The following is a 26,191-nucleotide window of genomic DNA, read 5'->3' as shown; positions in this document are numbered from 1 at the left end:
GTATTTTCACGATCAAAATAAAGTTAACCCCTTGCCTAATTGTGAAGGAATAGGCCTGTAGAGGGTACAAAATTCAAATAAAACATATTTTATAATCTCACAGCTTCTGCTGTTATTGGGCTCACTTTAAGATAGAGTAGCCATTGATATTAGTAAAAATTTTTGACAAGTCTAGATATATCAGAAAAAAGATCTACATTGAAAAACAATGGAGTTTGTTGCCAGGTGTATACCTGATGTGTCAGAAGACTTGATGGAAGAAATGAAATATTTTAAGGCCATCCATAAAGCTAATTTTGGTGTTTTTGTTTTCGAAGGATTGAAATCATCCATCTCTACATTCACTTCATTTTTTGAAAAGTTTTTCTTTTTTATGTAAGTTGAATTCTGTTGTACATTTTTTGTTTGGTGACGTAATTATCTTTCTGTGGTTGTGTTTTGCTTCTATGTACCGTAACTTTAGAGAAAGGTTTTGAATTTCTTTATAAACAGTTCATTCTATGTAATTGTATAAATATAGTGGTATTTTGTGTAAATTAGTATTTTAAAGGTTATTTTTGTGTTTTCTCTATCTGAATGCTATTATATGTCAAGTGTAATATTTGTTTTAAAAATTTTGGTTCATGTATGCTGTATTTCAGTGATAAAGAATCTGATGATTTGTAATACGTTTTATCTTTGTTTTATCTTGTATTTAAGTGTTATCATTGATAAATATCGATTTATTTATTTATTGAGTTTCATTGTTAAAGGGGTTTCATTTTATTTTTCTTACAGTTATGCACAATTTAATAGACGTACCTTTGTAGAAGGGTTTGGTTTGTTTTGAATTTCGCGCTAGCCGTTCCTAATTTAGCAATATAAGACTAGAGGAAAGGCAGCTAATTATCACCACCCCCCGCCAACTTTTGGGCTGCTCTTTTACCAGCGAATAGTGGGATTGACCGTCACATTATAACGCCCCCACGGCTGAAAGGGCGAGCATGTTTGGTGTGACGGGGATTCGAACCCGCGAACCTCAGATTACGAGTCGAACGTCTTAGCCCACTTGGCCGTGCCGGGCCTTTCTAGAAGGGTGTAGGTACTTTATAAATGATATTATTACATTTAAACTGTATTAAAGTATATTTTTTGTTTTCAGATTTTCTTACTCAGTTAGACTACCCCCCTTTTAAAGGGATTAGAATAATTTTGTAAATACTGTTCGTGTCTTTTAAAGTTATTTTTTCCTTCATAGTTATTATTCTGATGGAGAACTTACTTTATCAGGAGGAGGTGAGTTCTATTATTTCTTGAAACGTAGTTTTGATCCTCCATTGCACACATTGTGAAAATATGGTGGAAAATGTTTTCTTTGAAAATTTTGGGTTGTTTTTCGGTTTCGCACAAAACTATTTGATGGATATCTGTACTAATTACTTCTGATATAGCAGTGATAGACTACAGAGAGAGAGGGCAGCTAGTCAACATCAACTACAACCAACTCTTGAGCTACTCTTTTACTAATGAATAGTAGGGTTATCTGTCATTTATAACGCCCCCACGGCTGAAAGGGGTAAGCATGTTTATTGATGGATATTCCAGACTGCCACCCACATATTGCAAGTTGAGCATTCTAATTACCAAATCATCCCAGGTCAAAATCGAAGTTGTTTTTGTATTTTAGAACAAAAACAAATTGAACTATCTTCTGTATCCACAGAGAGGAATAGAAACACATGTTTTCGTGCTGAAGTCGGTAGAGTTACGACTGTCCCACATGGCCAGGTGGGTTAAGGCGTTCTACTCGTACTTTGAGGGTCGCGGGTTCGATTCCCCGTTGTACCAAGCATGCTCGCCTTTTCAGGCGTGGAGGCTTTACAATGTGACGGTATCTCCCACTATTCGTTGGTAAAAGAGTAGCTCAAGAGTTGGCAGTGTGTGATGATGACTAGCTGCCTTCCCTCTAGTCTTACACTGCTAAATTAGGGGCGGCTAGTGCAGATAGACCTCGTGTAGCTTTACGATAAATTCAAAAACAAACAAAATACTTAAATGGATCTATAAAGGATAAACATTTTATTACGTTATAAATGGGTAATGTTGATTATAGTTGACTGTTCAATTTAATTTTAAACTTTAATGTGTACGTTATGATTTAGATTGTTTAGAGAGCTCGAGTGTTAAACAAAGTTATTTTTAGAAGTGATCTATATGACAGATTTACTTCGTGAATATGTCTTGTTATCTGAACTTACTGATTTTGTCTCGTTGCGTTAAGTAAGTATTGTTACATCATAACTCTCGTAGTTTATAGAAACGTTCTTGGCCTCAGTCGGGCAATATATATATATATATATTTATTACTTTGTTATAATTTAAAAACAAGCCGAAAGGAAAATGAATAAAAAATAATAAACAATAAGCGCTGCACTAATTAAAAATATCCCATTGTACCAGCTATAATGTGGGATATAAAATGTACCTTAGGTTTTGGAGGTGACTGCAAAAATAGGATACACTTTGCGGTGAGGATACACTGTCTATCAGTCATAACCTCCATTCGCCAGTCTCACATAAAGAAATAAAATAAAGGAGTAGTAACAGATATAGAATAGAAATTAGGAGAGCGAGATGTGGGTGCTCAGCTCACAACATCCCAGATCTTCACTGTCTGCAGTGATTCTATTTGACAGTGCCTCGAATCCCCAGTTGATGTCTTAAAATTCAGAATAGAAAACCATACTATTTATTTTCACTGGGATTCCGTCTATGTGTTGGACGAAGGATGGTCAGATTCAGAGTAGGCCTCTTTCTCCCTCTTTGGAATTGTTATTTTGTTTGCACTGTTACTGAATCCTAGGTAATAAACCTTGTTACGTTGTTATTGCGTTACTCACAGTATGTTAAACTTTGTCCATTGTTCAAAATTTTAATTAACATAGTCTAAAGAAAACCATCACTTTTTCTTTGTCCGTGTTTTAGTAAAAAGAACAGGGAGGGCCAGTTTCTTTCGACCTCTTCCTCTCTCCTTTGTGTTAATATACAGCTTCTGAATTTATAAATACTACATGAGGGCCAGAATAAACTGCACTTATTCCGGCTCTTCTCAGTGCCCATATATTATCTGCATATGCATTTGTGAAACGATACTACTTATTTCAAAAGTTCCATAATCTTTTACACTTTCAGTAGTTATAGGTTTAAATCAAGAACAATTACATAAATACCCTACAATGTTTCTTAATTAAGTCTAAAACTAATGTGCGCTTTAGTTTAATAATTTAGTGGTCTGTTTTTATTTCTTATATATGTATACATTCACAGGGTAAAGGTGCTTAAGACTATCTTCATCAACGCCTGGCATAGCCTGGTGGTTAAGGCATTCGACTCGTAATCCGAGGGTCGCAAGTTCGAATCTCCGTCACATCAAACATGCTGGCTCTTTCAGCCGTGAGGGCATTATAATGTGACAGTCAATCCCACTATTTGTTGGTAAAAGATAGCTCAAGAATTGGCGGGGGGGGTGATGACTAGCTGCCTTCTCTCTAATCTTACACTGTTAAGTTAGGGACGGTTAGAGCAGATAGCCCTTGGGTAGCTTTGAGCTAAACTTAAAAAACAAAACATATATGAACTAACGAGGTACTAATTCAACAAAATCATTATTCGCTGGTGTATAATCATGTTGTGTTCTGTGCTTTAGTGTGTTGTTTTATGGCTATAGATGCTGTAACTTAGCAGATGTTGCTATTTCTTCCTTTTAACAAAGGTAACTCCTTTGTTATTGAATATCATGCTGTTGATCAATTTGTCTATCCTGTCTTCATCTAGCCAGTGTTTGTTTTCTCATATTGTGTGGTGAAGACTCTATTCTTTAACTGAGATGGAAATTGAACATCAGTATGCTTTTGACACTTTCTCTTTGCCAAACACTTTACATTCGAGGCTGATCCTAAGATTCATGAGCTGGCTTCACCTTTGACAAGGTTAAACCCATGAACAAAGATTCATTTCTTATCAATGCACCTCATGTAAAGGACCTTGCTGCTTTACTTTTGGTGTAACCCAGAGATCACCAGGGACCAGACAGACCTTATAAATCATAGATCAACTAGTAGATGCCAAGCCCACCTTTGATGTAGTTGTACCAGGAATGAAGAAGCTCGTTGGACTGGTAGAACCAGCATTACAGGCTGTTTAGAAGCCAAAGATATTCATTACAACTTTCTCAACTTCAGTGAAGAGGGAATTTTAGTAATTCATCAAGCACCAAAAGCCATCTGTCAAATGTCCAGTCAGCAATACAAACCATCTCACGACAGCAACATTAGATGTGCACTAATTTTTGATATGACCAGTAGACTCCAAACAAAGAGAAATACTGCTGGATCTGAATTCAGTTGCTAGACTGTTGGCTGGGCTCTGGATGAATTGTTTCAGTGCAAAAGGACAAGGACCGAAAAGCTTCAGTTATTGAGAACTTGCTTGTATCCAACACCATAAGAATATCAGCTTCAGAGCACTTTAGTAGGATAGATACCATAATTATTTCTAGCACCAACAAAGTCTGCAGTTAAGAGAAGTGAGGTAAATGAAGGGGCTGTATCTCAATGACGTTTAACCAACTGCGACCTTAGAGGACATACAAATAATCAGTTTGACATCACGAACAAACATCACTGTCCAGTTCAGTTCATCAAATTTTCAAGGGAAAAATAAGTTTATTAGTTCATCAAGGATGTCCCTTCCAACTTTTAACTATAACCACTTTTTACTATTAATGTTTTCATACAACATTTTCCTAAAGCCAGTTAAATTTTCTGCTTCCATCACCCTTGAAGGCAGATAATTCCAAAAACCAACCACCCTGTTTGAAAAGTAATACTGTCTGAGCTGCAGACGACTCCTATGCTGCCAAAGATTGAATTTATTACCTCTTGTCCTATTGTTTCGCTGTTAAACACAAAAACCTTTGACAGATCTTTATTATCAATATCTCTAATAATTTTAAACATTGCAATCAAATCTCCTCTAACTCTTCTCGTCTTATAAAATAAGTTTAGATATTTTATTCTTTCCTCATTGGACAATCCCACCATCCAAAGTATTATCCTTATGGTTCTTCTCTGAATCTTTTCCAACAATTCAATATCTTCCTTGAAAAAGAGAGCCCAAAACCGTACACGGTGCTCTAAATGAGGTCTTATAAGTGATCTATGCAGTGAAACAATAATATCTATTGTCTTCTATTCAATAATTCTACAAATGCTACCCAAAATTTCACTAGTTCTATTACTAGCTACAACACGCTGTTTAGATCTCTTTCTTTAATCACAGTATTTAATGTATTCCTATTTGAATCATAACAATAATTTGAACTGTGAAAATCTACATGCATCACCTTACATTTTAAATAGTTAAACATCATCTGCCATGTGTTCACCCAATGCATCAAATGATTTAAATTTCCCTGTAAGAATGTAGCATCTTTGATATAGCTGGTCACGCCAAAAATCTTAATGCCATTTGGAAACTTCAATATTTTATTAGTCATTTCAGAGTCAATCATTAATATAAATCCCAAACAGCAAAGGACCCAACACAGAGCCTTGAGGTACATTGCTTGTAACTGTGATTCAGTCAGATCAAGCTCCATTTATTTTACTTTCTGATTTCTACTTTTCAACCAATTTTCAATCCAATTTGATAACATTTCTCTCCACATCCACAGATTTCATTTTTGCAAGGAGCCTTTTGCAAGGTACCTTATCAAACATTTTCTGGAAATCAAATTAAACCAACTCCACAGTATTTCCTTCATCAACTCTTGCAGTAATTTCGTTTTTGTTTCCAATCTTGTTATTTCATTTATTATCACAATTTACTCAGACTCTGTTATCTAGAAGTTTAGTATTACTTTGTTTTGGGTAATGGCCAGGTGCTTGGGGTTCTTGACTTACAGTTTGAGAGGAGTTGATTCGAATTCTCATCCCATAAAACATGCTCATCCTTTCAGCCGTAAGGGTGTTATAATGTGCCGATTGGTCAATTCTACTACTCTTTGGTAAAAGAGTAGCCCAAACATGGATGGTGGATGGTGATGACTAGCTGTCTTCCATATAGTATTTCATTGTTAAATTGGGAAAATTTGTTTGTTTGTTTTTGAATTTCGCACAAAGCTACTCGAGGGCTATCTATGCTAGCCGTCCCTAATTTAGCAGTGTAAGACTACGGGGAAGGCAGATAGTCATCACCACCCACCGCCAACTCTTGGGCTACTCTTTTACCAACGAATAATGGGATTGATCGTCACATTATAACGCCCCCATGGCTAAAAGAGCGAGCATGTTTTGTGCGGCGGGGATTCGAACCCGCGACCCTCAGATTACGAGTCGCACGCCTTAACACGCTTGGCCATGCCGGGCCATTACAATAGATGAAGAAGCAAACCCGTCTTAAATTAAGAGTAACGACAGATTGGTGTGTCGCAGAGCACTACAATAAAACATAAACATATTGTTATTTTAAAAGTTTTTTATGAAATAATAACCCTAAAATAATTTTGCACTGAAAGGAAAAAAATAGCATATATAAAATAACTGCTCGATAAAAGTGTGCTGCTGCTAGTGGTAGGACAAATAGGATTTTTGGTTGTATCCATATAAATATTGAATACAAATATAAGAAGGTTATACTTCCATTGTATAGGTCATTAGTTAGACCACATTCAGAGTGTTGCGTTCAGTTTTCGGCTCCTTATCTTAGGAAAGACAATGAAATGATGGAAAGAGTTCAAAAAGGGTTATTAAAATGGTAAATGTAATGGAAGAGTTGTCATATGAGGAGAGATTAAAATCCTTAAAATTGTTTTTCTTAAAAAAACGAGTTATAAGAGATCTTATTGAATTGTTTAAGATTGTAAAAGGAATTGATAATGTTGATGCATCTACATTTTTCATACTTAACAGTGAGAATTATAGAAACAAGGGACACAAATACAGATTTAGGTAAGGTAGAAGCTGTTTTCTTGTATTTGTCAAAGAGGGCAGTAGGCTTATGAAGCGGGTTGCCTTCGGATGTTGTGGAGCCGGTACATTTGAGTGTATTTAAATAAAAAATCTTGATAGATATATGAATTATAAGGGTTGGCTTTAAGTTTTTTATTTAACAGTTTTAATTTGGATTAGAGGATGGAACAGCCGAGATGGTCCAACAAGCCCTTTGTTGTCCCTGAACATTATGTTATGTTACTGAAACTTATATTAAAATAATATAAACTCCCTTCTTTCCCCAGAATTACCTTGTTACTTGTATGGTTTGCAAAAATCTGAGAATCCATAAAGTAAAATAAAGCACAACTCATCTTTAGTATAACAGATAACATTCTGAACTGTATGGTACAGACAATATAAGGAAAGGAACATTTCAGGCTGAATTTAGCACATGACCTCAACTGGAAAAAGTATGTTCCAACTTAGAACTTCAAAAAACGATTTAACATGAAGTAGATATTAAAGATATACTGTACAATCGTGAAATCGAACTTTGTCTCCTACTACCGCAAAAACGAAGTTCCGCAATTTGGGTCATGGGTAAAATATAACAGTTACCGTTGGTGAAATAAAGGTATCCTAAGAACTGATGATTCAAAATTAAGGATGGCATTGCGCAGATGTCCCCTTTTGTAGTACATCACTGGGTCAGCGAGAAGTTTATGAACTGCAACACTAAAATGCAGGTTTCGATTCACCATGGGGGACAGATTTAATATAACTTTGCACTAGGAGGAAAAGAAATAAAGAATGAAACACTTTAAATAATATCGCATGTGTGTGTGTTATTATAGCAAAATCACATCGTGCTATCTGCTGAGCTCAACGAGGGGAATCGAACCCCTGATTGATTTGTTGTGTTTTTTTTAAATTTCGCACAAAGCTACTCGAGGGCTATCTGTGCTAGCCGTCCCTAATTTAGCAGTGTAAGACTAGAGGGAAGGCAGATAGTCATCATCACACACTGCCAACTCTTGAGCTACTCTTTTACCAACGAATAGTGGGAGATACCGTCACATTGTAAAGCCTCCACGCCTGAAAAGGCGAGCATGCTTGGTACAACGGGGATGCGAACCCGCGACCCTCAGATTACGAGTCGCACGCCTTAACACGCTTGGTCATGCCGGGCCACCCCCTCTCACAGCAGGGTCTAATATTACGTGAAAGTTTAGAAACAAACAACTAATTAAATAATTAGCTGAAGAAGAATATTTCCTTCAAACACTGTAACGATTTGTTTTTAATTTAATCAGTATTCCCATTAATATTTTTCAAATTTTCAGGTATATTTGTTATTTAAGCTTTCTTATATTTAGTTATATTTAAAGCGATGCATGTTTGTATATATGTATGAAAGAGCTTAATTTTGTCAAATATAGGAATTCGTATCGTCCAATAAAACAGAATTATAATAAATTATAGCGTAAAATTACTTTTGGGATATATAATGTTTAAATAAGTTAAATTAGTTACATTCGAATTTAAAACTCAAGTTTTGATTTCCCAAACTGGCTTTTGTGTCCTCAGAACGTTTAGCCAATATTCAAATATTTGAATTTCTAAAACGTCACAAATCAAACAACCAATCAGCAAACAAGTTGTTAAACTCTAAATTCCGTCAAAAGTTGGTTTAAGCGGTTGTTTTCATTTCTCGTAGTTAGTATTGTTGATTGAAAATAAAAGTTATCAAATTAGGCTTAGAGGTAGAGGCAAACGGGGCATTACCTAGGTAATAGAATTTTCTATAATTTTCGTTTATTAAGGTAAGTTTATTGTATTTTGTATGTTTGGAAAATTTTGCATGTAATTCTTTTTCTGGTTCATTTTACTTGCACCATAAGTTGACATTTTATAGTATGTAAATTAGTCTCTCAGCTACTTCAATGATACTACTTGTTTATAACTGTCATAATCCAATTTTAAATTTGAGAAAATATATGTTGCTAGGTTTTTCAATTGTATTTGCGACTCTGTTGTGAATTCGCGTTATATACTGAATAATGGTGAGAAGATATTTTATGAAGGTATTTGTATCATTAGGCAAGTACAGGACGTATGGCATCTAACTTTTTATTGGCTTACCGAAGAAGAAAGTTTGTTGTTTTTGTACATAAATTTTTAAGAGAAAATACCTTGTTAACAAAAGATGGTTTGTTTTTTCAGTGTTGAAAGAAATTGTAGATTTTTTTTCAGTTTGACATCGTACCATGTTTAAATATGAGAACGGTAGGCTAACAACATTTAAACTCTGTTAAACGTTACACAAGTCATGGGGGATGAAATAAAAACAATAGTTTTCTTTCATTTTTTATTTTTATAAAAAAATGACGTAATACTGAAAATTGATTACTTGTGGAATAACATTATCTTTCAATAATGGTTGCAAATACAGAGTTTGGAAGCCTTCTCTTGAAGTTTTTGGTTGTACTGGAGATTTTAATTCGTATGTTTTGGATACTAATTTTATGTCTTTCTAACAAACATTTGGTTTGAGTACAAGATATTAGTTTATAGTCCTGTCCATCAAACTGCATGTCTACCCCTACTAGCTTGTTTTGTTACATGAACTTACCTATTTAGTTTTGATAAAACCTTTATTTCTTTTAAATTCATGATGCTCAGCTTTTATTTTGGATGCAATTTACAACAGCATAGCCATGCTGCAGTTATAAACAATGAGTAAATTCATTGCATGCATCATTAGTATGTGTTGTCTATTATGGTGAGCAACAAGTTTTGTCCCTTGGTTTCTGTAGACAAGAAGGTATTGGAGGGAAGAAAAACTAAATGCACAAAAATGTGAATAAGTAGGTTATAGTTACAGGTAATTAATTCCTTGATCAGGCATGTAGGTGATAGACTGTAGGTAAATAGGGAGAAAGTAATCAGATGATACTGTCCAAGTGCACAGGTGGAGGATATAATTGACAGGGAACTAGCAGAGATACAGTTTTTATATGCATATAGGTGTTAATAATAGGTTAGAGATGCTAATTAATAAGTACAAGGGATTAATGAAGGCTGTTAAAAAAAAAAAAAAAAAACATAATTTGATCAGGAATAATGTCCAGAATTAACTTTGAGAGGGAAAGGTTTTTCAAGATGACTTTCTTTACCAGATAGTGAAGGAACCTACTAGAAATTGCCATTTTTTATTTATTCTTAAATTCAAATATAGAAATAATTGAGAGGGTGGAAATTGGAGAATATCCTTGTGCAAGTGGTCAAGGTTCAATGTTTTGCTATGAAGGGATGCAACAAGAATTATCTGTTGTGAATTGGGCAGGTGAATTATTGGAGACACTAATCAGATGTGGAAAAGTTTTGAAGATAAATTTTTAAATATTAAAATATTCTTTGTATAAAGAAAAGGGTAGCTGCAAAAAAAAACAACAAACAACAAAATATGTTGGTTCACAAAGAATGCGATAAAGCTAAAGAAATGACCATAAATTTAAATTGACTTGTATGACAGGAGACTTGAAGATCAAGAAAATTGGTGAAAGGGGAAATTAGGACATCAAAAAGGATGTGTGAGGGTAGGTTGGCTGAAAATGTAAAAATAACTGTAAAGATTTCTTTATATTATGGATAAACAAGATGTTAAGATGAGTGTAGTATACTTGGAGAGAATTTTAAAGAAAGGCAGGTCTCTAAGGATTGAGAGATGGCTGGGTTACTAAATGTTGCATTTTCTTTAGTTTTTACTAAAGAATATTTTAAGCAGCATTTTGCTTCTAGAACAGTTGATAGGTAGAAACTGGATTGTACAAGATGACTGTGTTAATTCTGAGCTGAATGAGAAATGAATTGGTAAATTTAAAAGAATAAGGCTCCTGTGCCATATATCTCTCCTAGGATTTTGAAGGAAATTAGATTGGACATGTGAACTACTTACTAATCTTTTATCAGTTCAGTTTTTTTATCAGAATAGTGGACAGGTAAGAGGATTGGAAGCTAGGTAATGTAACTTATCTTTTCAAGGGAGGTAATAAAAATTGTCCCAGTGATTTGTAGACTCAATAGTTTATCAGTTGTGGGGAATAGTTTTGGAAAGTGATAAGAGATGCTTTGCAATGTTATTCAACCAAGGTTAGAATTTTATTGGATAGTCAACGTGGTTTGAGGGAAAACTTTACTTTGCAAATCTTCCAACATTGTTTGAAAAGATTAATGATTATGTAGATGGGGGTAAGAAAGTAGAGTTGGTGTATCTGGATTTTCTGAAAGCATTTGACAAGGTGCTTCATAAAAGACTTGTTAAAAATTATCTTTATAGTTGGGGGAGAAAAGTTGGTAAATTGAGTAGAAGAGTGGCTGGATGGAAAAAAGCAGAGGGTTGTTACAAATGGAGCTCAATCAAACTTGGATAAGTGGAGCAACTCAGCACTCAGTTGTAGGACCATTACCATTTTTAATGTACGTGAATGATATAGGTAAATGAATGGTCAATACAATATTTAAAACTGCAGATATGTAGGTCTTGTCTTGGGTGTTGCTAGCTGTGAAGAGGATGCTGCAGATTTACAAAAGGATTTAGATCATTCAGTAAATTGGACAAATGAATGACAGATGTTTTAATTAGAATAAATGGAAGATAATATTTGTGGGTTATTATAATTTGAATTACACGTGTAAGTTAGGTGGGAATAACCTTAACAGTGTTGTGGAAGAAAGGGATCTTGGTGTAATAGTTCATCAGTCTCTAAAGCTATGCAAGCAGTATGCTGTTGCTTGTGGTAGGGCAAATAGGATTTTAGTTTTTAGCTATGGAAATATTGAATTCAAGTCTGAAGAAGTTATAATTGCATTGTATAGGTCACTCATAAATACCTCGGACTTCTCTTTCAGGTTGTTGTAATGTTGATGTAAAATAATTAGGGTTTTCCTGTCAATATGTGATTTGTTTTAATTGCTATATTGCAACCTTTGTTACAAGTACATGTGTACTTACAATATACTATTTCAGGTGAAAGTGTGATTTATATTGGACCCAAATGCCTTGCCAAGACAATCGGTTGAAGCACTTTAAGAATAGGGGAAAAGATGTTGAGGTATTTATTAAACCTACTGTTTTCGTTTTGTTCATTAATTAAAGGTATGTTGAAAAATAACATGAGCTACTTATTACTAGTAGATCAGTGTGCATGCCATTTTAGTTGCACTAAAAATTGAAAAAAAACTGCTATATTACCAACACATTCAAATTGGCATCAAAACATGGTTAATAAATTATATAAACTTTTAATTTACAAATTCTCAATCTCCTGAGGTATTAGTGACATTTGTTTGCACTTGCCCATTTTTTCATTTCACTCTATTCTGAGCTTAGTGTAAATTAATAATAGCATAGGTGTTATTAAGGGATATTCTAATTTTATAGTTTTAATGTTTTTTCAGACAATTAGAATGTTTGGTCCACTTGCCAGATTCGTTTATTACATCTTTTTTCACATTTGCTATTTCATGATTTATAACAAAGGAGGAGTTCTAACTTTAGTGAATAATGTGTAATGTTACCTTGTTTTCAGTAGAGATTTTTCAATTACTTCAGCTATAACTTAAGCTGCTATCACTGAGTTGTGATCAAGTATCTAATGGAATATATTAAGGTACTTGTGTATTAGTTACAAAGCCAGTTGAGTTATTAGTTATGGGACATTATCTTTGAGTATTAATTTTATGTTCTTGAATGCATATTTTAAATATATTGTACTAGTTTTTGTTTCTTAAACTAGGCTTTAGACTTTATTAATGGGCTGGTAGCAAAAAAGCAAAATAAATGATAAATTGCTTGTTTTTACATACATTTTGTATTTGTTGATATAAAAGTAACTTTAAAAAAAATCCTGTTAGGTTAGATAATAAAGGGGGGGGTCATCCATGAGATTCTTTCAAGTAATTTACTATGTTGACTGAAACTCTGCATTTGTCCTTGTAATTTAAATCATTTTAATGTAAAATGTTTTAATTACATTGCTCTAAAGTAATAAAACAGTAGAATTGGATAAGAAGTGTAAACTGTTATGAGCTTTAAACTGTTCTAAAAATTAAAGGAATCTAGATTTATTGTTTTTGCGATGGTTACAAGGTTGAAATCAAAAGTTCATGTAGAGAAAAATAAGATTAAAAAAACTTTACTGAAAAGCCAATTGGTTTCCTTTTTTAATTTTTTGAGGTTATGCAAATAAATTTAAACTGAAAAATGATAGAAATGTATTACCAGTAACATGAAAATCAGCCTTAACATAAACTTCTCAACATTCAGACTTTTGTTCATGGACAAGTCATTTTAATAAAAATATTTAAGAATTTTGTCATAATTGTGTACTAAAGACTTGTAATCAATAGTAAAGGTTTTCCAAATTTCATGGAGTTAGACAAAGTAAACTGTCAATTTTATAGTAATTCTCTTGCCTGTGTGAATAGGGTTGAAGACACTTTATGGCTATGAACATTGTATCATAAGTTGTAAAATTAATATTATTTACATACTTTTCAGTAAAGCTTGCTTCACTTTCATTAAACTCTTGCATCAGGTAGATAGTGTACATGCCACAACATTCTATGGAGTTACTTTCAAAATTGAAACTACTTGGTCAGTATGTATAAACAAAGTTGTAGTTAATAAAACAAATTTGAATATTCTTTATATTTTAAGTTTCTACTGTTATAAGAAAATGTGTTTACAAAATTACTAATTTTCCCTAGTATCAAAATTGACATTTAACTCTAGGTCTTTGCTTGTCTGTAAATTATTTACCACACCACCAGAGGTATAAACTAGAAAATCACATCTACCTGTTCTGTTTCATAAATTGCCAGTAGTTTTCTGTTTAATATTGTATTATTTATAAATACTATAAAGCTAAAGTGTTGATCTATCAAATGTTTTTTTTATATTGTGTTTTTTCCATACAGATAGTCTGTTTTTCTTCCAGGTTAAAAATTATCACATGAGATGCAAAGGAGTTTACCTGAATTTTTAGTGACTTGTTGCATAGTTAGAAGACCAGAAAAATTTTATTTGCAGGAAATTGACTGCTTTTCACTTGTTACTGTTCTTTACTATTAAGTACACTTTTTAATTGAATATCACATTATTTAGTATGGTTGTACCATGAAAGTAACAATACATTTTAGTTTCATTGACACTCAAGTAAAAAAGCCTACTTAAGTACTACATTTGTTTTTCATGTGTATTCCTTATTATGGTGTGAACTAAAACATAAATATTAAAGTTATTTTATTTTAGGTGAAATAAAAAATTTAATTTTGCAAGATATGCGTGTGAGCACTCTGTGTTACTTCCTACAATAATGCCAGTTCTGTATTCAGTGATTTATAACTTGTATAGGAAGATTAATAATTAGTCATATTCAAAGGGCAGTAAAACAATTTACTTTGTTTATAGAATACATCTGTTTCTACTTATTAGTTACTTTGGATAAGCAGTTGTGGTTTCCTGTTAAAACTTGCAGTCTTTCCAGAAAGCAAAGATGATAGTTCAGAATGATTTCTTTTATTATTGTGGTTAATAGTTTTGTTCAGATGGATAGGACCTGAATAAAGTTGTAAACAATAACAAATAGTTCACTGAAAAATAACATTTGGTATTAAGGTTTTAAGGATTATGTAAATAAATTTGAAAATTGGATCATTTAAATAATATTAATCATAACATGAATTACTTTGCACTCAGAACAGTCAACATTGATACCATGTAAATGTAGACAAAGCTTTGGTAAAAATACTTATTTTAAAAAAATCAGATTTTTGTCTTCAAGAGGTTTTGTAATGTTCACTGAAAATTTGCCAAATTTTGTGAAGGTACATTAACTCTCTTAACATGGGCTTTTGTGTAGTCCCTAAAATCTCCTAAATACATTCCAGATGGTGGTTTTGTTTTTTTTCAGTGAAAATATATTTTTATAATCTATTTTCTCTACAATATTGGACATTTTGAATTACATCATAACTACCAAAAATAAAACAGAAATGTATTTAACCACCCTTTTTCTTTCTAGAATGTTTTCAGATTGTAACCTGAAACTATATTCATGTTATCCCCCTAAGGTACCCTTAAACTAGTAAAAGTACACATCTGGTTAATTAAATTTTGTTTCAATGGTGTCTAATTACTATAAATTGTAAGTTACTTAGTAATATTCAGCTTGCCCCTTGCTATCATATTACATTACCTTACAAGTTTCTCTCTGGGCTATCCTTGTGTGCACGTTTTGAAACACTACTCATTTTACCTAGCCTTTCCTTCTCTAATCTTGTGACCCCTACTTTATACTTTTATTTTTATAAGAATAAACATGGAAAATAAGAAATAGGGTACTTAAACTTTTTTCGTGCTGTTGCTTGTTGATAACATAATTCTACTTTTTATATGAATGGTACTAAGGTACTAAATTTTTTATTTAATGAAATAATGCACCAAAGCAGAATAAGTTTGCAAAAAAAACTATCCCACTTTTTTCTACTTTCTAACTCAAATATTTATGAATTCTTCCAAGATACTTGTTTACTTTCCCATGAGAACAAAGGTAGTACTCTGAGTGAAATAAACAATTGTGTTCAGAACACATTATACAGTGTCAGTTGATAGGTGAAAACCTTGGCTTTCTGTTGGTTATAAGTAATTAAACATAAGAAAGCCATTAATAAATTCTGAAAAGAAGGATGGGAGTAGCAGGATAGCTCTAACCAGACAAAGGCTACAATAAATAAATAAATAATAAAAGTTATGGTTTGTCTGAGCAATGAAGATTTTAAAGTGAATCAATTCAGTTTCATAAACTTGGGAAGGAGAGTACTGAATAAAATAAAGATAAGATGCCTAGAGAAAATGACGTGTCACGCTAGGGGGGGAAATTCATGTCTTTTTTTTTTTTTTTTAACCATATTGCCATCTCTTTGACTTAGTTCAATAAAATTTCAAATACATTTTATGAATTTAGGTTTGATATCATGCTGTAGATTTAAATTCAAATTATAGTACTATACATTATTTAGTTTCTTAATCTAAAGGCAGATATTCAAAAACCTTTTTAATTTGTGTGTTTGTCACATGGTATAATGAATGCAACAGTGACTTGGCTGTTAGTATATTAGGGCTGATGATAAAATCCAGGGCATGATCCCTGCACTGAACACCTACAAGTAGGCCATTATGGAGTTTTATGCTAAACAGAATGCTTCTATAAAAAGTTTTAGTTTAGATGAATTCCAACAAATAATAAACACTACTGATGAGTGTTGTATGATTAGTTTATAACAACCATAAATGTAACTCAAACAAATCAGTTCAAATTTGACTGTTTTGTGCTGTAAACAGTATGTGTATTATACTTTAGGTTTCCATTGTTTTAGTAACAATAAAAAGAATCTTGTTTTAATGTGTACAAATAATTCTTAAAGTATGACTAATTGCTGAAAATTTTGTATTCGTGTAATATATTCTTCAATTTTATAACTTCATAGTTATGAAGTAGTACAGTATAGTGGATAACACCTTTTTTCCCATAGTTTATTAAATTGTTTGCTGAATACATTGTGAGATTTTGATGCATTAATTTATGGGAAGTTTTGCCTTAAATTTATTACTTGACTATCTAAATATGTCTGATAAAACAAGACATTTATTCTGTTTAAGCTGATTTGTGTATAGGTTACTGGCTGTTATTTTTAGAATGTCTTTATTTTAAAGTACACATACTTTGGAAATGCCTATTTTAATCTGTTTTTATCATCTGTCATTTTATTCTTACTTTAGAATTCTTGTATAAATAGTGAGATGTTGAATATGTTAAATTATGTGACTTGCATTATCTGAAGTAGTAAAGTCATGTTGCAGGAGATGAGACGGTGAAGGACGGAAGCTAATGTTGAGCTGCGTAAACAAAAAAAGGATGAACACCTTTTGAAGAAAAGAAATGTTTCTTTTACTGAAGATCCAACTAGCCCCCTTGCTGAACAAAACAAGGTACTTTTTTGTTATTAAATGAAAGGGCTTTCCTGTTTTTCAAACTTTCTAAACCTTTAGAAGATAAATATCCACAGATTTTATGAACAATAACTAGTTTTGGTTTCTGTTATACTTATGTTAGAATACTTGACAGTGAGATTATCTCATTTTTGTGAATATTATTAAAGAATGTTAACTATTCTCAGCTTGATTCTGTTGCTGTTATGTCCATGGAAGAAATTGTCCAAGGAATATCTAGTCAGGATGAGGCTTTAAATTTTCAAGCTGCTCAGTCAGCAAGGAAAATTCTCTCTCGGGAAAGAAATCCTCCTATTGATTCTCTTATCCAAGCAGGAGTTGTTCCAATTTTTGTCCGGTTTCTTTCTTGCGATTCAAAGTAAGTTCATGTAAAAAGAAAAATAATAAAAATTAAGTTCTTTGGAAAGGAGATATTAATCATTGTTGTAATTATAACTGTAAAACAATGTTTATGGAAGCTTCACTGGAAAGGTATTTTGTTTTGTAGATTGGTAAATTATATAATTGTTTTATCATATGATGCAGATACATGATGTGAAATACAAATTGGTAATTAAGATTTGTAGCCAGGTGGTGAGGATGCTTAATCTTCAATCTGAGGGCTGCTGGTTCAGATCTTTTGCCTTGCTAAACTACTTGCCCTTTTAGCCATAAAAGCATTCTATCAATGGTAATTTGTGGATGGTTAGTTAGCCCTAATGTAGCTTTGTACAAAGTCCAAAACAGATACAGTTGGTGCCCAGGCATAAAATTGAACTTTTTGGTTAAAAAGTGTATATCATTATAACTTTGTTTTTCTGTTTTTGAATTAATTAGTTAATTTACTCACTGAAAAAACCTTTTTTTTAATTTGTAGATAATTTTGTTTTAAAATAACTTGATTATGCTCTAAACAAAAAGTTTCAAAATTTCCACATTTTTGTGTGTAATCTAACACTTGTGGGTCCCATAGTTAATTGGTATTAACTTCCATTCAGGACATGCTAATGGAAATAAAGTTTACTCTTTTAGAGTGGCTCAGTCAAAATGTGAATGTCATGATTTTTTTTTTTTTAGTGTTATATTCAAAAATTAGTTGCATAACTATCAATATATATGTTAATTTTTAGTCATAGCATAATTACTCTCATGGATTCCTCCCAGCCTGTAGTGAAAGTGTTAAACAAGTAGAACAAGGCTCATGCTTAATTACTACTTTTTCTGTTGTTATTATTATTATTATTATTATTACAGAGCTCAATGTGTAGTTGAGGTTATTAGAAAAATCACTAAATTAAATAGCAAATGTTATTTTGCTGTGAACTTGTATTTCATGAAAGATGCAAGTTAAACCAATTTATTTTTCAAACCACTTTAAATGATTATTTCATATGATCTTTTGTTCTTTGAATCAGTAGTTTCCTTTTAAAGTTAGTTCCATTATTTTGAGGTTGTACTTCTTTAATGAAACGTCTTAATGCATAAACATATTGTTAGAAGTGCCTCACACAACGCATAATCTGAGGGTTGTGAGTTCGAATCCCTGCCACACCAAATATGTTTGTCTTTTCAGCCGTGAGGGCATTATGTGATAGTCAGTTCCACTGTTCAGTGGTGAAAGAGGTAATCCAAGAGCTAACAGTGTGTAGTGGTGACTAGCTACCTTCCCTCTGGTCTTACATTGCTAAATTAGAGATGGCTAACATAGATAGCCAGAATGTAGCTTTGCACGAAATTCAAAACAAACCAAAAATGCTTAAAGCATTACAAGTGTTTGTCACTAAAATACCAATGGTTGTTGGACATAATCAGTCTAATCTTTTGAATTTTATGGTCATTTCTCTCCTCAGTCATGCAGTTTTTGTTTATAGTAACTGCTTATGTAATGCAAATGTTTTATATCTTTATAAATGAAATGACTGGCAAATGTACTCATCTTAAAGGCCATCCTGGATGATATTACACTGCAGTTTTGGGCATGGAACTTCTACTCTGCATAAAGCACTTCTGATGCTTTTATCATTTAAGATTACTATATAATGATTCCCACATGTTTGTTGTAGAGCATGTTAACATTTAGGTGCCAATTTCACATACCACAGGATCTAGAACTTCCTTTAAGGGACACTGCACCCATGAACACCAAACCTAAATAATCAGTTATGCATCTGATTTAATAATGCTATAATTCAAGATATTGCAGAAATAATCCCTAGCAAAATAATAAATCCTGATCTGATTATGGAAATTTTCTCCAGAAACTCGCAAACCAATAATTACTCGACATGACTTTACAAACTTGTGATGTTACATTTAAACCACTTGTTAATACTATGAATATTATCTTATTAAACTTTTATATAACATAACTGGGGAAACTTCTATTAGTAGCTAAATCTAAACCTGACACTTTCAAACATATTAAACAATACCATAAATAAAATTCAATATAATAATAATAATACCATTTCCAATAACAAACTGAACCTTTTATCCACTGTTTTGAATGTAGAAAAATAACTGATCCTGGCAACTATAGACCCATTACCTTGCTAAATGCCCATAGTAAGTTGATGGAGAAAGTAATTTTGAAGTGACTTGCATGCTTACCTTAACCAACAAAATTAATAACATACAAAATTCAGACAGGAAATGTGGACAAACTTCTGGTCACCTTGTTAGACATACCAAAACAATCTTGGTTTCAACAGAAAGCATTGAATTTGTTAGACTAAACGATAAACACGTACTCACCCTTGCTGTATGCTGGATATCTAGCTTTTTCATCGATGGAACAGTTAGCATTAAGATAAATGTGACCTCCAGACCCTTGATGGTTGAAGTTGGTATACTTTAAGGACCATTGTTAAGTGCAACATTGTTAAACCTTCGTAAATGACATTGCATTTCCTTCGTTAAACTGTGCATTTGGATCTAAATGTGACATTTAGTGTTTAAATATTTCTCTGTCGTATAGGATACCTTAGACTAGGAACTGCATAGAATACGACTACATTGTTTAATGTGCATGCAAGCTATACATGATGTATACAAGTCAAATGTGTAGTACTTTTGTTTTAAGGGGTCCATTTAAGCTATTTAGCAACACCTTTCACAGGTCACATCATATTCCACATTATTTCCTGTGTGTTGATCATTCTTTTAATTTATGCACTGTTCTTGTTTTGGTTGTTGAGGTTTGCTTTGATAATTAAGATTTGTATGCAGATTTTGTGAACTAACAGTTTTGTATTTGTTTCAATGTTGCTTGAGGAAAAAAAGGAGGGATAGGTATTAAACACATTCTAAGAATATAGGTTGTTGTAACTGTTAACCTGGGATGATCTCGGTGATAGTATTGTTGAATAAGAGCATAATTTGATATTTAACTAATTAGATTTAATATTACTTTACTTGCATGTGGAAATGAGTTGTAATTAATGTTGTTTTTTCAGCCCCCCTCTCCAGTTTGAAGCAGCTTGGGCTCTTACAAATATAGCATCAGGAAATTCGGACCAAACTCGGTGTGTTGTGGATGCTGGAGCTGTACCACTTTTTATCAAACTCTTGTGTTCACCACATGCTCATGTTTGTGAGCAGGCTGTGTGGGCTTTAGGAAATATTGCAGGTAGTAGCTTTACTGTACCTTTTTATTGTGGTTTATACTGCAGTGTAAAAAATCGTACTCAAATTATTTCCATTTTTGGTTCATCATTCCTTTATGGCTAGGTATAATCTTGTGAATCTAAGAGTTGATGTTAACCTTCCACTGCCATAAAAATGCACTTTGTATTTCAGGGCCATGTGTGCAGTAAGAGTTAGCCAAATCCTAATGTTTGGTTAGACAAGAAGTTACAGTGGCTGTTAATTAGAGGCTTTTCTTCTGGTCTGTCATGTCAAAACTATGTACAGCTATGGTTATGTAAATTTTATGGAGCTTTGTACAAAATTTGTAGAAGAAAACAAACTACTTCTGTAATGATTTATTAGTTTTTAAAAATGTAAATCTGATTCAGTGTAATGCTAACTTAATAAAATTGGATAAATTTAATTATATTTAAGTAAAGACTTCTTTATTCATGTGTGTGCATACATGTGTACATATGAGGAAATCTAATTCTCAGTACTATTAATAAAATGATCAGTTTCCAACCCCATTGCAACTGATCATGGGTGAAAGGCCATGCCACTTTATTTAGCTGTTTTGTCAAGTCTGGTTTCAAACTGTAGCTAAACAAATTTTTGCGTGCCATATGGTATGTTGAATGCATCACGAGTTAAAATTGGATACTTATTAAAATACAAAGTGTAGCTTTCCACAAATTAGACTGAAATTATTGATATTTAAAAGGTAGAATGTAAAATAAAAAAAACTTCTTTTTTGTGTTATAAAATCTTGCAACTGTATTCAATCAAACATTGGCCTCCACTCACTTCTTATATACAGTTAATTCTATATATGACATAACTAATTAAAAACACAATGTCCCACATGTGGTTACAAGATCACTCAAATCAATCAAATGTATACAAGTTCCAGTTTGATGGTGAAAATAAATTAACAGATAAAATAAGTTTTTTTTTTTAACATTTGATAATTATGAGGAGGATAAAGATTTCACATGTGAAATTTGAAAATTTTCTTGTACATAAAAGTACAGGGTGTTCGGAAAGTCACTGTGCACTTGTATATTTATTGACAGACATGTTTCAATATAAAATACAGGAGGTAAATACAAATGACAATTATAAACAATGTTGAAAGTGACCCCTGTTGGCATCAATACAGGTCTGGATCCTTCTTATTTTGTTTCTAAACACTGCTATCAGTTGTTGGCTTGAAATCGACTGAATAAAATGATTACAAAACTGTATGGTGACTTTCTGAACACCCTGTATTTTTAATCTTAAAATAAAAATTAATGAGTATTGCTTGTCAACATTCTGAAAAGGAGAAGAAAACTTTTTTTTTAAGTATCTTAATATTTAATTTAAAAACCTAATATTTTGTGTATGAAAGCCTTGTAATGTTTACACATAACCTGCAAGATTTCATAAATATGTGCAAATATTACAAAAAATCATAGTATATTTACTCTTATGGATATCTTTGTTTACCCAGCATGTAATGAAAGTGTTAATTCTAAAACAATGTTTTGTCAGGGCATTTGAATGTCCACTTGTATTACTATTACTGCATGAAATGGTGAACATGCAATAAAAATATCTTGTAATTTATTACATACCGATATTATTGTAAAACTTGTGTTTTTAACTTCCATTATGATTTATTGTGAAGGGAATTTCTATATTTTTGAAACACTTTCAAATGTTATTGTACAAGCTGTTCTGTACAGAGAATTGCAATTTTTTTTTTTTTTGTAGTATAAGCTTTGTTTCCATATGGAAGTATAGACTAGTTTGAATTAATATATAACAACTCTTGTTGCATAACTAGAAAATCAAATTATGATAATTATGGGGCATTGTCTGCTTTTTTGCATGTTATTCTTTGTCCTATAGTGCATTATATAATTTAAAATTTAGTGCACTACCACTATTAGTGTGTTTGCAGGAGGGGAGTGAGTATGTTTCTTATGTCTATTCTTTTATATAAATGACTGAACTTAAGAATAGGTTAGATTAGGTAAATTGTTTTTAACAGGTTAGCATGCAAATAGTTCATGGTTAACGTAATTTGATAATCGGTGTAATGAGAGCCACATATTCCATAATGATTTACAACTTATAATTGATAAACTTCATAAAAAATTTAGGGTAGAGAAAATAAATACAAAATTTTACTGGAAAAAAAATTGAATATTATTTAGAAGAATTTGGGTATTATACAAGTAAAATGACATTTTTAGACATGGATATTGTCTGATGCTGGTGTTTGGGTATAGTGCTCACAAAACCCTGGTGTTGCTGAAATGTCCTTGCATGACATTGTAGTGCATCCCCTCTTAGGGCTCCATGATGGGTGGGGTCAGTGGTTACCGAAATTTTTTTCTCTTTTCTATGGATCCTCCAACAAAATATTTAAATAGTGAAAAAAAACTGTCAATAGGTAAATGACCATGTCTTGAAGTCTCTAAGCAGCAATCTTCAACATCTGTAACACACGTACCCCATTTTCTTACATTACATTCTCTTTTTCATAAAAACCTTCTACGGCAAATGTCCCCCTTTTTTTTTTTTTATTCAGAAGGGACTATAGGTACTTGCTAGCTCTCCAAAGTCAGTAAAGAAGCTTTGATCTGGAGACATTGGTTGAAACATCCACATCCCAACACAGTGAACTCCTGTTGCATTCAAAAGCAATTGTGGATGTACCTATTGAGGTTTACCCCTCATGCTACCTTGAATTCATCATGAGGAGTTATTGTTGTGAGGGATTTGAAGAATGTCCCCGAGTCGGAGATTCTCGCTGGTTTCTCCACTTGAGGAGCTTCTGCAGTGAGGCGCATCTCCACTTGCAAAGACGGAGTTACACTGCCGACAGATATCCTCATTTTGACATTTACATCACCATGTTCACCTGCCACCATCAAGGCAGGTTATCTAATTTGCAGGGTATGGCCGTACATTTCAAACTCTCCTCGATGTTTCCAATGTCAGAGGTTTGGCCACTCAAAGACGTCCTGTCGTGGTTCCCTGATATGTGCTCGTTGTGGTGGCAAGGACCATGATGCCTAAGAGTGTCACAGACCCACATTGTGTCAACTGCAATGGTTCCCACCCTTCCTACTTTTGTTCTTGCCCAAAATTGTTGGAGGAAAAATGGGTGCAGCATTTGAAAACAACCCATAACATTAGTTATCCTGTGGCTTGGAAATTGCTGTCTGCCACCTCATCTCGGTTGTACGCTGCTGCACTTTATTCCACAGCTACTGTGGGAGTGCAGACAGATTGTACCTCTAAGAGAATTGTTTTCAAAACAAATGAAAAGCCTTTTTGACCTCCATGGTTAAAAAGGTTGAATCAACTTCTACACTCATCTCTGTTCCTCCCATACATTCCAATAAACCCCAAGATTCACATCCTTTGGTTTCAAATACAGGCATTTCTTCTGATACATCTTTTTCTCCAACCCCACAATGCAAAACAATCGTTCGTTTGCGTCCTCCATTGTTGGAATCTCCTTCCAACAACAAAGACCTGCCCAATCGACCCAAGGAAGGATCCATGGAGATCGATAGACCTCCTCCAAATAAGGACAGTAAGGAAAACCAACGTGGTTGTAAACAGAAGGGTTCTCCACTTCACCTACCCATCATTAAAAATGGCCACCTTGATACAATGGAACTGTTAAGGTTTATGTTATAATTGGGATGATTGCTTCCTACCATTCTGTAAGTCTTTCCTTACAAGAAACATTTCTAAAACCTGCTGATACAGTAACCATTTGGCAGTTTTCTCTGTACAGAAATGGCGGGCTGTGTGATGGACGAGTACATGGAGGGGTGGCACTATTGGTTGATCAGTATGTGCCCACCCTGTCTTTGTCATTCAACACACCCTTGGAGGCCGTAGCCATCCGTGTTTCCTTGGGTCATACCGTCACTATTTTTTCTCTCTACCTGTTCCCTGGAGAGACATGTGATCAATCGGACCTTGATGCTCTCGTTGAACAGTTTTCGTCTCCCTTTTTTATCCTGGGGGACTTTATTGGACATCACTTCATCTGGGGAAATGCTGTTATTGATACGAGGGGTCGCTCTGTAGAGCATATGCTCTCTGATCACAATTTTTCTCTTTTTCAGTACTGGTTCTTCCACTTGTTTTCATGCACCTAGTCAGTCCTTTACCACTATTGATATCTCAATTTGCTCTCCTTCATTATTATCCCATTTTTCATGGAGGGTTGACAATAATCCATTAGGCAGTGATCATTTTCCTATAATCTTGAGAGACTGGCCGTGGTCAATACCACCTGACCCATGTGTCCCGGTGGAAGTTGGATCATGCAAACTGGCCCTTTTTCACTGCTCTTGCAGAATTTGATCCTGCCATTGTCTGTAAGCCATCAATAGACAACTGTGTGGCAGCAGTAACTGACTGTATTATTCAAGCAGCTGCTCAGTGTATTCCTAAAACCTCGACACGATATCCTTGTCCATGGTGGAATCTTGCTTGGCACGGAAGGCTCAAATGACGGGCCTGGGATATTTTTCGTAGATATCCCACACTTTCGAACCACATCGCTTTCCAACGGGCCTGTGCACATGCTAGGTGGGTAAGATGTGAAAGCCAGAAGGAATCTTAGATTAGGTTCACAACTAGCATATCTACTACCACCAGTTCCAAGGTCATATGGGATAGGATTCAAAAGATCAGTGGGCACTACAGTTCTGTCCCCCTGTCAATCTAACTCTTTGGCCAAGAGGTAGCTGATGTCCGGAGCATCGCCGATACTCTAGGTGAAAGCTTTTGCCAGGTATTTAGCACTTCTTCTTGTTCCTCCACCTACTTGGCCATCAAGACTTTGGCAAAACGTTCACCTCTTTCCTTTCGAACTGACCGTCTTTTTTACTATAATTGTCCCTTCACACTGGTGGAACTGAAATTGGCCCTTCATTGGTCTGGCAGTACATCTGTTGGACCTGATGATGTACACTATGACATGCTGTGCTATCTCTCTCCTGCTTCTCTTGATATTCTTCTAATTGTTTTTAACCAGATCTGGCAGGAGAATGTTTTTCCTAATGCCTGGCACCAGGCAATTATCTTACCTTTCTCTAAGCCTCGGAAAGATCCCAAGATTCCTTTAAACTACCGTCCAATTGCTTTGACGAGCTGTCTCTGTAAGACCTTAGTGAGGATGGTTAATTCTCGTTTTGTTTGGTTCCTCGAATCAAACAACCTCCTCTCGTCTACCAACTATGGGTTCCAACGACAGCATTCAACCACAGACCACCTAATTTGACTTGAAATATCAATCAGAGAAGCTTTTTTCAAATGCCAATATCTTGTTTCAATATTCTTTAACATTGAGAAGGCTTATGACACAACATGGAGGTATAGCATTTTGCAAGACCTCCATATATATGGGTTATGTGGCCATTTACCCACGTTTATTTAAATTTGTAATGGACAGGAGACTCCAAGTTCATGTCGGTTCAACGCTTTCCCGTTCTTTTGTATAGGAACTTGGGGTTCC

General features: G+C 33.7%; 1 protein-coding gene across 2 annotated transcripts in view; it reads left to right on the top strand.

Moving 5' to 3' along the window:
- Positions 1 to 8,625: 8,625 nt before the first annotated feature.
- Positions 8,626 to 26,191, top strand: part of Pen (karyopherin subunit alpha) — a 40,775-nt gene continuing 23,209 nt past the window's right edge. The window contains exons 1-5 of one of the 2 annotated variants that reach the window (XM_076516223.1): positions 8,626 to 8,797; positions 12,004 to 12,088; positions 16,900 to 17,028; positions 17,217 to 17,407; positions 20,484 to 20,656. In XM_076516223.1, the coding sequence (XP_076372338.1) occupies positions 17,235 to 17,407; positions 20,484 to 20,656 (346 nt within the window). In that variant the 5' untranslated portion in view covers positions 8,626 to 8,797; positions 12,004 to 12,088; positions 16,900 to 17,028; positions 17,217 to 17,234. The remainder of the gene's footprint in view (positions 8,798 to 12,003; positions 12,089 to 16,899; positions 17,029 to 17,216; positions 17,408 to 20,483; positions 20,657 to 26,191) is intronic. The other variant, XM_076516224.1, reaches the window with a different exon arrangement.

This window comes from Tachypleus tridentatus, chromosome 7 (assembly GCF_004210375.1).
Source record: "Tachypleus tridentatus isolate NWPU-2018 chromosome 7, ASM421037v1, whole genome shotgun sequence".
NCBI lineage: Eukaryota > Metazoa > Arthropoda > Merostomata > Xiphosura > Limulidae > Tachypleus > Tachypleus tridentatus.
The sequence above is the reverse complement of the archived record's forward strand: the minus strand, read 5'-3'. Positions and strand labels throughout refer to the sequence as shown.